The 13,027-nt window shown below is 33.2% G+C and overlaps 1 protein-coding gene across 1 annotated transcript; it reads right to left on the reverse strand.

Annotated features, from left to right (window-relative positions):
* Positions 1 to 70: 70 nt before the first annotated feature.
* On the reverse strand, positions 71 to 12,040 carry LOC140432255 (ankyrin repeat and LEM domain-containing protein 2 homolog). Its single transcript, XM_072520074.1, has 6 exons — positions 11,727 to 12,040; positions 10,282 to 10,437; positions 6,172 to 7,318; positions 4,052 to 4,235; positions 3,002 to 3,139; positions 71 to 611 (listed from the first exon to the last, which is right to left on the reverse strand). Exons 1-6 carry the CDS (start codon positions 11,982 to 11,984, stop codon positions 437 to 439), a joined length of 2,058 nt encoding a protein of 685 aa, XP_072376175.1. The 5' UTR covers positions 11,985 to 12,040; the 3' UTR covers positions 71 to 436.
* Positions 12,041 to 13,027: the final 987 nt, after the last annotated feature.

Consider the following 13,027-nt stretch of genomic DNA (forward strand, 5'->3'; position numbering starts at 1 on the left):
CGCGCTATCTCAGAGTTGTTTTAATTTAACTATTTTGGTAAAATAACTTTTTAATATAATTAAAAGTTGTATTTAAATAAGTAAATCTCGGCTTGATTTGAATTAAGGAACAGTCAAAATCTCCGATTACATTTAGTCGATTAAATCCACATATTTTGACAAAAAAATAGCGTCATGTAAAACAACTTCATACTCATATTAAAAACTTTAAAAAGAGTAAATAACATATCTGGTCAATACAACATTATCATGCATAAAACTATTAAACCGAACATTTAGTATTCAACTCATAAACTTCATGAAATATTTTAAACTTCTCGTTAATAGTGTAACAGTTAAAATACCTTGCAATCTGTTTTTGTTTTAAAATTTATAAACATAATCGGGCGATTGCACAGTGAGCAGTCAAATAAATACGTTCAATCCGTTTTCTGATTTAGAAAATTACACTTCTCGATTTTAATGCTGTTTTTGGTGAATTGGCACCTGTAATTCTCAGCCAGGATTTGGAAGGCGTGCTGGTCCTCGGCGAGTCCACATTAAAAGATACATTTAAAGACGAATTCGGGATGTCAACTTTGGCTTTCTGTTGATCCTTTAGATGTCCCCAACTAAAAAAGATTTTAGGTAAGATTAGAAAGGCAGCGTATGACATGATGAGTGATAATAAAGGATGACTGTTTTTGGGAAAGTATTTAAACCTAATATAGTCTAAAATATTATTTTTTTAACAGCTAAGACTTAAAAATGATTTATTTTTTATTCAGTTTAATTTTCCTACGAATTTTTCATTCCAATTTTCCAAAAAAAGTACTACCTATCTATAAAAAAAGTGATTCCTCAAAAACTGACAATTACAGATCCATAAACATTGTTTCTACTTTTGGGGAAAGTGATTGAAAAGGTTATAAAACAATAATTTTATTCCTATTTGAGTCCAATAATTACTTTAACAACTCACAATATGGATTCAGAAGTGCTCATTCTACTACGAATGCTGTACATCAAGTTGTGAGAGACTTGAACGCGCCAATTGCATAGCAATTTCTCTTTGCGACTTGTCGAAGGCTTTTGACTGCGTTTCACACGACATTTGCCTCCACAAATTAAATTACCATGGAATCAGAGGTATCCCTCTTCTGATTATAACTTCTTACCTATGTGGCAGACACCAGTTGGTAGTGTCTAAAGATAATCTCTCCGATTTTTTATCCATAAAACAGAGTCCCACAAGGTTCGGTCTTAGGACCTCTTTTGTTTATTATTTATTTAACGATACGACATACGTTATATCAAGAAAAAGTAATGATGATTTAAAAATGTCTTACGAAGAAGTTTCTACTTAATCTAGCAGATGGTTTGCTGCGAACAAACTGAAACTTAACTCCGATAAAACGCAAAACTTGGTTACATCTGCAAGTAATTTACATATTGATCCAGATAACAAAGAGACTGTTAAACTATTGGAAATCACCATAGATAATCGACTGAACTGGAAATGCAAAAGAAAGCTATCAGGATTTTAGCAGGGGTTAGTTATCTAGAACACTGCCATAACATCCACTGTTAATCTGTGTTCTTGTTTGTGATATTTTTAAGTTACGTTTTATATTCCTTTTTTATAGACTAAAGGGTCTTTTTTAAATGTATATTTAACCAAATTTAAATTTAAAGCAAATGTAAATTTACAACAAATTAATACATAACTCTGAATCTCTTATAAATCCTTATTGCTTTTAACTACATCCGTACAATGGAGGGCAATGGTTTATGGCAATAAGGATTACCTTTACATGCTATTTGAAGATTTCCTTAAAACTGCATTTATGTTGTATAATCAACTTTGTGATTGGAAGAATCCAATTTTCGACTACCAAATTTCAATAATAACTTTAGAATTATTTCCCTGACAAAGCCTAAAGCGAGCTACCCAGCTATACCATTTTTCAAAGCAAAAACGTTGCACGTCACAATTTATATAAAGTGGCGTCACTTATATTTAAAATTTCCAGAACGTCAACCTTAGAGTTCAAATTTTCCTAACACAGCTAATAATACGAAACCCATACGGAACTGCTCAATCTTTCATAGGCGTCAACATGGTATAATAATCAGAAAAATGTAATCATCATTATATTGAGAATTTTAGAATTATATTGATTAAATAACCAAAAACATTTGTTATTATTAATAACATAAATTTTATGAAATAACTCATTAAGTCTAATATTCCACAAAATAATAATTTTAATTAAATATATTAGACAATCGTACGCAACTGATACGGGAATACTTCAAATTTGAATGACAGTTCAGCTTGTGGCAAAATTGTATAAAGTGTTGCCGCTTTTTTAGAGTAAGAATTTTGTTTATGTTTTGATATCTTACACAATTTGATCATAATATATTATATATTAATAAATTGTATTTATAAATACATATTAAATTTAGATTAATAGCTTTAAAAAACTATTTATTGTTGTGTATTGTGATCGTGCTATGCCAAAACAACTAAATAGTCTGTAGAAAGCTAATAAGCTTTCATATAAAATAGATGATTTTAAACAAGAAATAATGGCGGGACGTTTTTACTATTAATGCTCTTAAAGAGGTAAGTTTAAAATTTAGAATATATAATTTTGTATTAAAATGTTTTCTTATGTATTTTAGTGTGTTGCAGTAGTCTTAAAACTAAGTGTATTTACTGTTAATATAAGTTTGACAAATAGTTGACATTTTAAAAATTCCTCACTTACTAACTATTCTGATGTTTTGGCAACGCTGTGAGGTTCTGACGTCGTAAATCTTAAATGACGTGCAAGCATTTTTATATGAAAAATTCTATATGCAGGTTATGACATGACGATCTTGGGATCACTGTTTAGTAGTTATTATAAGTAGTTAAGTGTACAGTGAGCAACAAAATTTCCTGTTTGTCCAATGAGCGTTTGTTTGCGTCAATTATAGTTAAAATTTTGAATAAAAAAAAATAAAAACTTACCTGTCACGTTCTTCTTGTGTATATAAACTAATAGTGTGGTACCATCTATAAATATTTGGATACTTCTTATTATCTAATTTAACCTCAGAAAAATACAGAGCGTTAAATACTTCACAGTCTACTTTTGTAGGATTATCCCTAAAACAAATGAAACAGAAATGAAAAATATATCTTATTCTCTAACTTGAAAAAGAAATGTTTGAATGACATTTTCAATGCGATTCTCCTCCTCTTGAGATTATATAACCGAGCCATCCAATTTCTACAGTAGGAATTTGTTCATTCAACAATGTTTCTCTGTTGTTTTGTTATAGTGCCAATAACTTTGTGGTATTGAATACATAACTTATTTGGAAGACATCTCCCTCTTATTGATTTTTTTTACTGTTTTTTATTATCTTTGGGATAATATTAATAAACTTTAATGTTGATCATTTTCATTCCCCTTTCCTTCCGATCTTTAAGTTAATTTAAAGAGGCTTTCGTAGCGACTCCTGCTGGAGTTAGATTCAATGGGCACATACCTTAGTATATCCAAACGATTGGAAAGATCATTTTGACGGGATCAGGAACATTGTATTGCATAACATTGTTAACTCTTATGGTACGTTCGTTGACCTCTTGGAAGACAATTAGTAGATATGTCGGAACTATCGGAAGTATTTATTGATTCTTGATTGGTTTACAGTTATATATTCAGATATATCTGCTGCATAAGTTTTCTGTTTTCCTCCTCAACTGACTCAAACTTCTGTTGAAGAATATTAATGTTTTTGTCCAGAGATTTTACATTATTTTCAAGTACAGACTCTTCCAGTACTGTTTGACAGTTCCTGGAAGGGGTAGTAAAGGAATACCAAAGAAAACATGGGAAAGGTTAGACAAGACATGCTTGTAAAGAAAATTAATATTGGTATGACCCAAGATAGAAACTTATGCAGAAATTAAAATAAAGCAAGCAACTTGGTATATAGATAAAGAACAAACAATGATGATAATACTAGTGATACTATTATAAACTTTAAAGTACCATAAATGATAGTTACTTACCCTTCTATAAAAACGTCGTGCTTTGGTAGTTCGGAATCGGCAAATTCGTCGTCTGATTCCGAATCGCTTTTTATTAAACTAGGACTATGAGGCGGCGTATAAAACTTGTCTTCACTTTCGGAATCTTCATCTGAACTGCTTACAACAGAATTACTAATTCCACTTAAGTTAAAACCATTTGGAACTGTAAAATACCAAGTCAATAAATTGGTTTGATAAAACTATGATAGGGTTGTAAAAAATGATAGGTTATTATAAAATGCAATGCTACTTTAAGGTATGCAGAGTATGCACGGTTTGCTTTTTGACAGGACACTGTGTGCTACGTACTCTGTTGTACTATTGCGGCTTATGTACATTTTCTTATTAGTTGGGTATATTAACATTGGTTCAATATCTGTTCATGTGGTCAAAATATGTTCAATACATGTCCTAAAGCTAGAGAAATTTACAGATAGATAGAAACATGTTTGTATTTTGAGAACGATTTCCGAAGTGGAAATTGAAACGTCAATAAACGTAATTTAACCTTTAATTGTGACTTATTCCCATTTAAATAGTAATTTACTTTAACATGCCACAAGAAAATAGCTTCAGAACAATTGTGAATAAATTTAAGGTTACGCCAGAAAAATGGAAAAAATATGTAAGGCATGCTGAAAATATTATAAATGAATAATGGGAGACAGCAGAAATAATTGATGCCAGCCACATATCCCCGTAATCATTGATTTAAATGAATCAGATTCTGAACTGGATTGTGAATTCTGGAATGAAATTAAGGAAATATCTTAAAAATTACTGCTACGGATGTTGTATATGTATTAAAAAGGTTCTTTTTAATACATATTCCATGGACTGCCAGGGTCACCAATGAGGAAGTGCTGAGAAGGATGGGTCGAGACAAAAAATTGTTAAGAACAATAAAAGTACGCAAGACTGCATACCTTGGACACATACTGAGGAATGATAAATATAGTCTTCTACAGGTCATCATGCAGGGTAGAGTCGATGGCAAAAAGGGAATAGGTAGAAAGAGGAAGTCATGGCTGCGAAATATTCGAGAGTGGACAAACATGACTGTAGACGAATTATTCCACGTTGCAAAAGACAGAGAAACTTTTAGAAATGTGGTCACCAACCTACGTTAATGGGGACGACATAGGAAGAAGAAGACTGTTTTATTTGGTGTCATATGACATTTGAACTACTATTTTACAGTAGCCTGTATATCTATAACAGCTTTAGGACATAGGCACTTTAGGACTTGTAACAACTTTTTGAACACTGAACAGGCGCAGAACGGATTTTATGAAAAAGGAAACAGTTTTAGAACGACACATAACATATTTTATATAGGAATCTTCCCACGGTGTGGGTTGGTCCTTTTTGGTTATTTTGTCAAAAAATAGTTTAACAGCATGCTTTTATTTGGACCATATGTGATAATGCATTTAAACTACTATCTGTAGTGCTTGATAGGCACAGCTTACAGCTTTATAACATGTTTGAAAAGATTCAATGCGTTACAGATCAGATACTTTGTTTTATTTGGGCTATATGTCATGTGACATTTGAACTACTCTTGACAGTAGCCTGTGAATATGTCTAACAACTTTAGGACATGTGTTTAACAACATTCGAAAACTTGAATGGGCGTAAAATAGATTTTATTAAAAAGGAAATAGTTTCAGGACGATACAGAACAGATATTTTATATATGAGATCTGCCAGAGGTGTGGAGCGGCATTCTTTGGTAATTCTGTCAAAGAAGAGTTGTATATTAGTTATTTTGGATTACGTGGCATATGACATTTGAACTACTACATGGTGGTCTGTAAACATCTATTTTTAAACACCTTTAGAAAAATTGAACAATTAGGGTAGAACAATTAAAATCTATTAGTACCTTTCCTAGTTCTATTCCCTCTTTTAAATCTATACATCTTAACAGATCAGTAGTGGACAGTACAAGCATGCACAGTACAAAGGACAGTACAAAATAACGTAATTTTTAGCCAAAATTGTTTAACTATTTGAGAATGCCAATAAATGACTCAAAATATTTAATAAAAATGTAAATAGAATGACAGATATGAAGTATAAATCTAAATGCATACCACAACTGGAATCGTTTTTATCCTCTTCGCTAAACGACAATTTTCTGGTAACAGGTTCCAAGTTACCCGTCCCGAAAACTTTTGAATGGTTCTTAAAACTATTACTTCTTGACACACTGTTATTCCTTTTAGATCTTCTCGAGTGATACACGCACGTACAGGCTTCTGCTTTATCCCAATCTTTGACACATCCTCCTTCTTCAGCTCCTTGTTTACTGTCAAAATTCTGCGATAAAACATTTAGTATATAGTGCAAAAGGCAAATTAACTGTCGCTTATGTAGCGTAGGTTTACGCGACTCCGCCACTTCTAAATTATGACTCTCGTCATCGGAAGAAAAACAGTCTATACTTTTTGTCAAGTTGTCTAGCAACGTTTCTAACTTTCCGCAAAGAAAACCTCGAATGTTTTCTTTAAGATTATTATACAGTTTTTGGCCGACTAATATACCGAGACGCGAATGAATTTTTTGGAAATTTATCAAAGAGAACCTACTATCGTCCATATAACTAGTCACTAACAATTCCAACTGTTTAATTTCCGTTTCTAATATTTGTAAAATATTGTCCTCGCTACACAAAATATATAAAATGTCATTTGAAACCCTATTGGCGAACACTTGACACGCCTTATCAATATAAATTATCGAATCACTGTTCTGTATTCCCGAATTATTCGATATGGTAGAATCATTCAACCTACAAGCAGAAAATGCTTCGCACAAGTTAGACATAGGACTCAACATGTCCGTACCATCCAAATTTACCGATACACTCTTTTTAAGTTCCTCTAACACAGATTGGTTTAAGATGGCGTATTTATCCGATAGATAGGCGTCTAACAATTTGAGTCCTTCTTCCGAACTAATGTCGATAAAACAGTCCAAAAACGGCCAATATTCCTTCCAATTTACGTCGAATTTATTAGCTAGTCGTTTGCCGATTCTTTCTAATCCTTTTTTGGGATCTTTGAACTTAAGCGAAGCTATGTTTATTAAATTATTCGGTGTGGATCCTAATACGGAAACATTGCAGTTTCGTGGAGGCGTTTTCCATACTTTTCTAAACTGTTGTGCTTCTTTTCTCTCCATAGGACCAGCATATGCGTGTATCTCTAGTCTTGGACTAAGAGGATTGGAGTTTATTACCTACAAAAAAAAAAAAGATTTATTCTAACTTGGCAAACAAGAAACAAATAACAAAAATCTCACACATAGGTAAATGTTATTCTATGTTATTACAATTACAATAATGTAATGAAGCCAGACGTGTCGCGGCGTCGGGAGAAACCGCCGGATGAACGACTCGTAATTTCTGAGTGACTCATGTGACATCAAACACTGGCTCCACTTACTCGAGTTATCTAGAACGCCTTATGTGGGACTCTAAACCGGATTCTTGGGTTGCCTGAATTATATCTAATATTATTCAATAGCTGTATGTAAAAACCGGATATTGTTATGGCAGTTAATCTAAAGCCGGATTTTTTAGAATGTAAGAACAATTGCGTAAATAATAAATAAATACTATATACATTTTTATCATCTTTTTGTTTTATCGACTTTTTTACTTTATCAGACAACACCTAGAAAGAAGACGCGATGGGAAATATCTCCGTTCGTATATCGTTGGCTAAGGATAGAAATTTTCATAAATTGGGAAGCAAGTGCTATCAAAAGCTAATAAAATGCAAGGTACAATCATTAAATTGACCAAGGATCTGTATGATTATATAGCTGATATAAATGAATATGATAAAGTAATAACATAACTAACTAATCAGGTTTGTTATTGTACTCTACTCTAAAATACCTGCAATTTTGTCGTGAATAAACCGGATTAGGAAGAATGACTTACTTCTGCATTCTTCGGCTATTTGCCAGAATTATTTCGAATTTGATTACACGGGTATAAGGAAAGGTTTCTGTCATATAGAAACTAGTCTTAAGAGCGTAGGCGCAAAATTACGGGCCAATGCTTTTTAAATGCATTTATTTTTTTCGAATCCTGAGAAAACTAATAAGTATTTTTGAAAAATTTAAACGCAGAACGAAAGATTACATTATTATCGAGGGCCGAAAGTCCCTGAAAACTAAAGAAAAGCCAAGTATATTACCAATAACTTTAAGCCCATAGAAAAAACACACAGAAAATTAATTGTTTGGTCACTATGAGATATTTTACACCTGTAGAGCAAGAATTTTTAATCAGTGGACACAGCTTCTTGTTGTCTTATTGAGTGTAATAAAAAAATAGCATCAGTATATCATCCAAAAGATTGGATTGAAGTTATAGCCAATGCAAGACCCTCCAAGCCATTTATTGTGTTTTCTTGAGAGATCCGATTTTAAAGACTTAACTATAGTCGAGTCTGCTTTACTGAAGAGACTAAAATAACTGAAGCGGTTTGGTACAAAATTACTAGTGATAATCCTACATATCTATTTTGTCGAGAAAGCCAAAATGGATTGCAACCTTAGACTAGTCATCTCTTGACTAAAAAAGAAAGAGCAGTTAGAAATCGTTTTTTGCTACCAGTTGAAATTTCAATTGAAAGTCTTCCTGTGTTACAGAATTAACAGTATTCCTAATCCAGAATTTTATTTAAATTTGCTTTCAACCTAAAACTAACAATACTTTTTTTATTTTTGTTAATAATGTAGGTTAGGTCAGGTAATACAGTTTACTCCCTCTATAACGAACACGGTTATTACGACGTTTCGCTTATAACGAGATACATTAGATATTCCGTGAAATTTCTATTGAACTATAACCGTCTATAGCGAGGCAAATTTGGTTATAACGAGAGAAAATAAGATTCAAAAACGTGTTTTTTACGTTTTTAGTCCGGTCGTGGCTATAAATAAATACCTTTTCAAACAGCCCCTCAATAAACTTAACTGCAGCCCGCAATAAACTTCTTTACAATGAATAAATACAACTGTTTCACATCTTTAGAAAATATATGATAGAATGATACTGGACCATTTAAAGCAGTTAAAAATAACAGAGTTCTTAAAATTGCAGAAGCAATAGTTTACGTTATCCTTGAAAATACGATTTAGTAATTATGTAGTTGGAAAAAAATTTAAGTACAGCTTTTTTATTTTAACGTATATCATTGATAATAAAAGTAAACAACTCTTTTATGTTTTAATATATTTCATTGACAATAAAAGTAAATAACTTTTTTTCAAAAACGCCATTCAAACAATATTTATTAACATCTTATATTGCTCCGAATGGCTTCACTATAGGAAGTTAATGGTTTAGAAAACTACAGATTCATATGTATGCACAGTATTATGATTGTCTGATATAACGAGATCGGCTTAGAACGAGGTAATTAGTCTGTCATTTCAGTTCTCGTTATAGAGGGAGTCTACTGTATAAATAAATATAGGTATAGGTGCTCCTTGAAAAATAAATATTATTTTTTTAACAAGCAGTCGTATTTCTCTTATTCCCTTACGTTTATACACAAAATAACGCATTTTGATGAATTTCAGTGATGTTACAACCTTGTTCCACTAAACTGAAACTATGTCGCAGTTTAAAGTCTTCATTTTTGATATATAAAAGTTTATGTTATATTATCCTCCCAAAAATCTTTCTGTTTTCCTCATCCAACAATAAAAAGTACATTTTTGATCTTAAATTTGATTACAAGCGAAAAATACGTTTCCCACCAAAATATGTTTTTGTGGATTACAACCTTATTCGGGGCGGCCATTCAGTTATATTCTGTATATATAGAATGGTCCATCCTATATATACAGAATCCATACATCCATATACAGAGTCCATCCTCGGTCTCTGTACGAAAAACTAATTAATATCCAACCAAAGTTTTTTCCTTTATAGAACTATGCAGGTCCATTAACACAACAATTTAAAAATAATGTTAATTATACAGGGTGCTCCAAAAAAAGAGTGGTATATTAAAGTTATAGTTTTTCTTAAGGATGGCCCCCTATATTTGATGACATATATACCATTAAGTAAATACCCACCTTAATTTTTTTCCTACACAGTATATTATTAATAATTTTAAATATTTAAATTTATTCTTAAATCTTTAATTTGGCTTAACAAAACATTAAAAGCTTACCGGTGGACTAGAAGGTGAGAAAGGTTCTCCTACCACAGGCGGCATGCTGTTATCTTCTGCTCTTAAGACTGGTACATAGTAACTATCATGGAGCAGCAGTTCTATGGCTCTCTTCGTTGCCGATAAGTTATCTCCTTCGGCCCTTTCACATATTACCTAAAAAATATTTAAGTAAACAGTTTCATATACACGTGCATATACATTACACCAAATCGGAAATCCCAAACACCTTCTATAATATTCAAGCCGTCTTCATTCCGAAAACTGAAATATTTATTCGTGTTAATGCAAAGTACTATCTTCCCATAACTCTACCTTCTTTTGGTCTCAAATTATGAAAAGCGCGGTAAATGGAAACGGAGGCTGTTCCTCTTTATCAAAATCAGTGTTTCTATAGAGAGGGATTCTCAAGGAGATGGGGTTACATGCTTTAGAATTGAATCGCAACTCAAAAAAGGAAACTTTATGGTTGATACGTTCATGGCCTAAAGGGAGCTTTTACCCACACACCTCCGGATATTGTGCGCAAAGAAACCGTAAAAAAAATGGGAAGGCCAAGACCAGTCGTAGACTAACTGAAAAATCGTCGAGAAAGTAAAGAATGTCAACATTAGGAAACTATCGCCAGGCGGAGGTTTTTCATAGGGCAGGGCGGCATGATCTCTTCGCTGGCATGGAATCTGGTAGCTGATGGGTCACGTAAGTTAAGTAAGGCCTGCGATGTATGCTATGCAATATGATTTATTAAAAGCAAGAAGGCGATGTGCAAGTAGAAACTTATACAACAAAAAAATATCAGGTAGGGGCATATACCACTCCGAAATTGATGGACACACGACTACGGTGTAAAACCTCTGTGAAATCTTTAGGAGTGATTCTTGACAAAAATTTTTACTGGCAGGATCACTCAGAACACACACAAAAGAAGTTTCTTGCAGTCTTTGGTAAAAATTATGGACTTTGAAACCAAACTGGTACTCCAGCTTTACAAGGCGGGTCTATAAGTATAAGTTTTAGTAGCCTGAATAGCATATACATCTCTGGTGTGGTATCTTAAAGTAGAGAAAATAGGGGCTACAAATAAACTTAAAATAATGGGCAGCTTGGTTCTAGTGGGGCTGTTGGTGCCATGACACAACTCTGACAGTTTCTCTAGGGATCTAGAGACCCTTTGTATCTTGAAATAAAGAGCACTGCGAACAGGGCAGCGCACAGATTGAAGCCACATGAGCATTCCAGACCAGAGACTAGACATAGTCTCAGTACCAGTACCAAACTAGCCCTGCCCAGATAAATATCATGGACTTAGAAGAGGATTACTGAACGCTCTTCCAAATGGAGAATTATTTTACTAGCTTCATTCACTTTAAGGTAGCTCAGAATCAACAGACGCAGAGCCATATTTATAGATCGATTATCTATACAAGCGCTATATTGAAACTTACCTGCTCTGGAGTTCTGTTATATTTGTTTTTTAACGTTTTATCACACTGTGGATAAGAGACCAAAATTTCGACGACGTCTAGGGCTCCATGTTTGGAAGCAAAATGGAGAGGAGTCTCGTTCAGTCCTTTGTTTGGAGTATTAAGATATAGATCTAGTAAAACGGCAGCTCTGTCTTCGGCATTTTGTTGATTATCATCATCATATAACAACTTTATAAACTCGGGATTTGCAATAGTTGTTAATATAAGTTCAGTCATTTCTGCATTTTTGGATTTGGCAGCTACGTGTAAAGCATTGTAACGGGGACCCTCCTAAAATAAAAAATATTTGGATAACTGGAAAATCCCTATCCCAAGGTAATTTAATGTAATAAATGTTAATATTTTTAAGTTTTTTCTATCAATAACGATGTATTATTAGGTATTCTAGGCACGTCACAGCATATCTAGTAATTTAAAAATGGAGTTGTCTTTTGCAGTTAGTCTTTCTGGACATAAAAAATGCCGTCAACTGCGTGAGCTGAAGAGTAATAACTGAAATACTAAAGAAATTGGAAGAATCCTCATCTACAAAGCATAGTGAAGGAATACTTCTTTCTCATGCAGATATCGGGAGGAGTGTCACAAGGTTCGGTCATACGACCGTTGCTTTGGAACACTCTTACATAGGATATACTAGTGGAAGATTTAGGAGGGACTATAGCTTACGCAGATGATCTGGTCGGTATAATAGCTTACAATGAAAACAGGTTTATAATGAACTCAGCTAATGCTGCTTTGGAAAGCATAATGCCGCCCAAAAAGGTTAAATACCTAGGAATAATGCTGGACAATAAACAGATATTTGGCGAATATGTTAAATATGCTGCAAACAAGGCCAAACAGAGAGCAACAGCATTGGCAATAATTATGCCAAATATAGGAGGCACAAGTATGGGAAAAAGGATTCTGATAGAACTGGTACATTACACAATTCTATATGCGGCACCGTTGTGGCATCAAGTAATTAAAAAAGAAAAGTACAAATAAATTTTAGAGAAGACCCAAAGAAAAGTCTTATTAAGGGTCGTATGCGCCTATAGAACGACCTCGACGGTAGCCCTACAAGTTATAGCTGGAATACCACCAATACACCTGCAGGTGAAAGAGAGAGCCAAAACATACTGCAATAGTAATCAAGAGAATGTAGAAGAAAAAAATGGAAACTAATACAAAATGGCAGGAAGAGTAGGTAAATGGAATAAGTGACATAACAGAACATTGAGTGTTCGAATACAGAGCTATACTCTGAGATAGCGCGT

This window comes from Diabrotica undecimpunctata, unplaced genomic scaffold (genome assembly GCF_040954645.1).
Source record: "Diabrotica undecimpunctata isolate CICGRU unplaced genomic scaffold, icDiaUnde3 ctg00003396.1, whole genome shotgun sequence".
NCBI lineage: Eukaryota > Metazoa > Arthropoda > Insecta > Coleoptera > Chrysomelidae > Diabrotica > Diabrotica undecimpunctata.

Excerpts from the sequence above, each read along its gene's own strand:
- LOC140432255 (XM_072520074.1), bottom strand. The coding sequence starts at position 11,984 with ATGACTGAACTTATATTAACAACTATTGCAAATCCCGAGTTTATAAAG. Across the intron at positions 7,319-10,281 it reads TCTCACCTTCTAGTCCACCG|GTAATAAACTCCAATCCTCT; the intron begins GTAAGCTTTTAA and ends TTTTTTTTGTAG. Across the intron at positions 612-3,001 it reads ACACAAGAAGAACGTGACAG|TTGGGGACATCTAAAGGATC; the intron begins GTAAGTTTTTAT and ends AATCTTTTTTAG.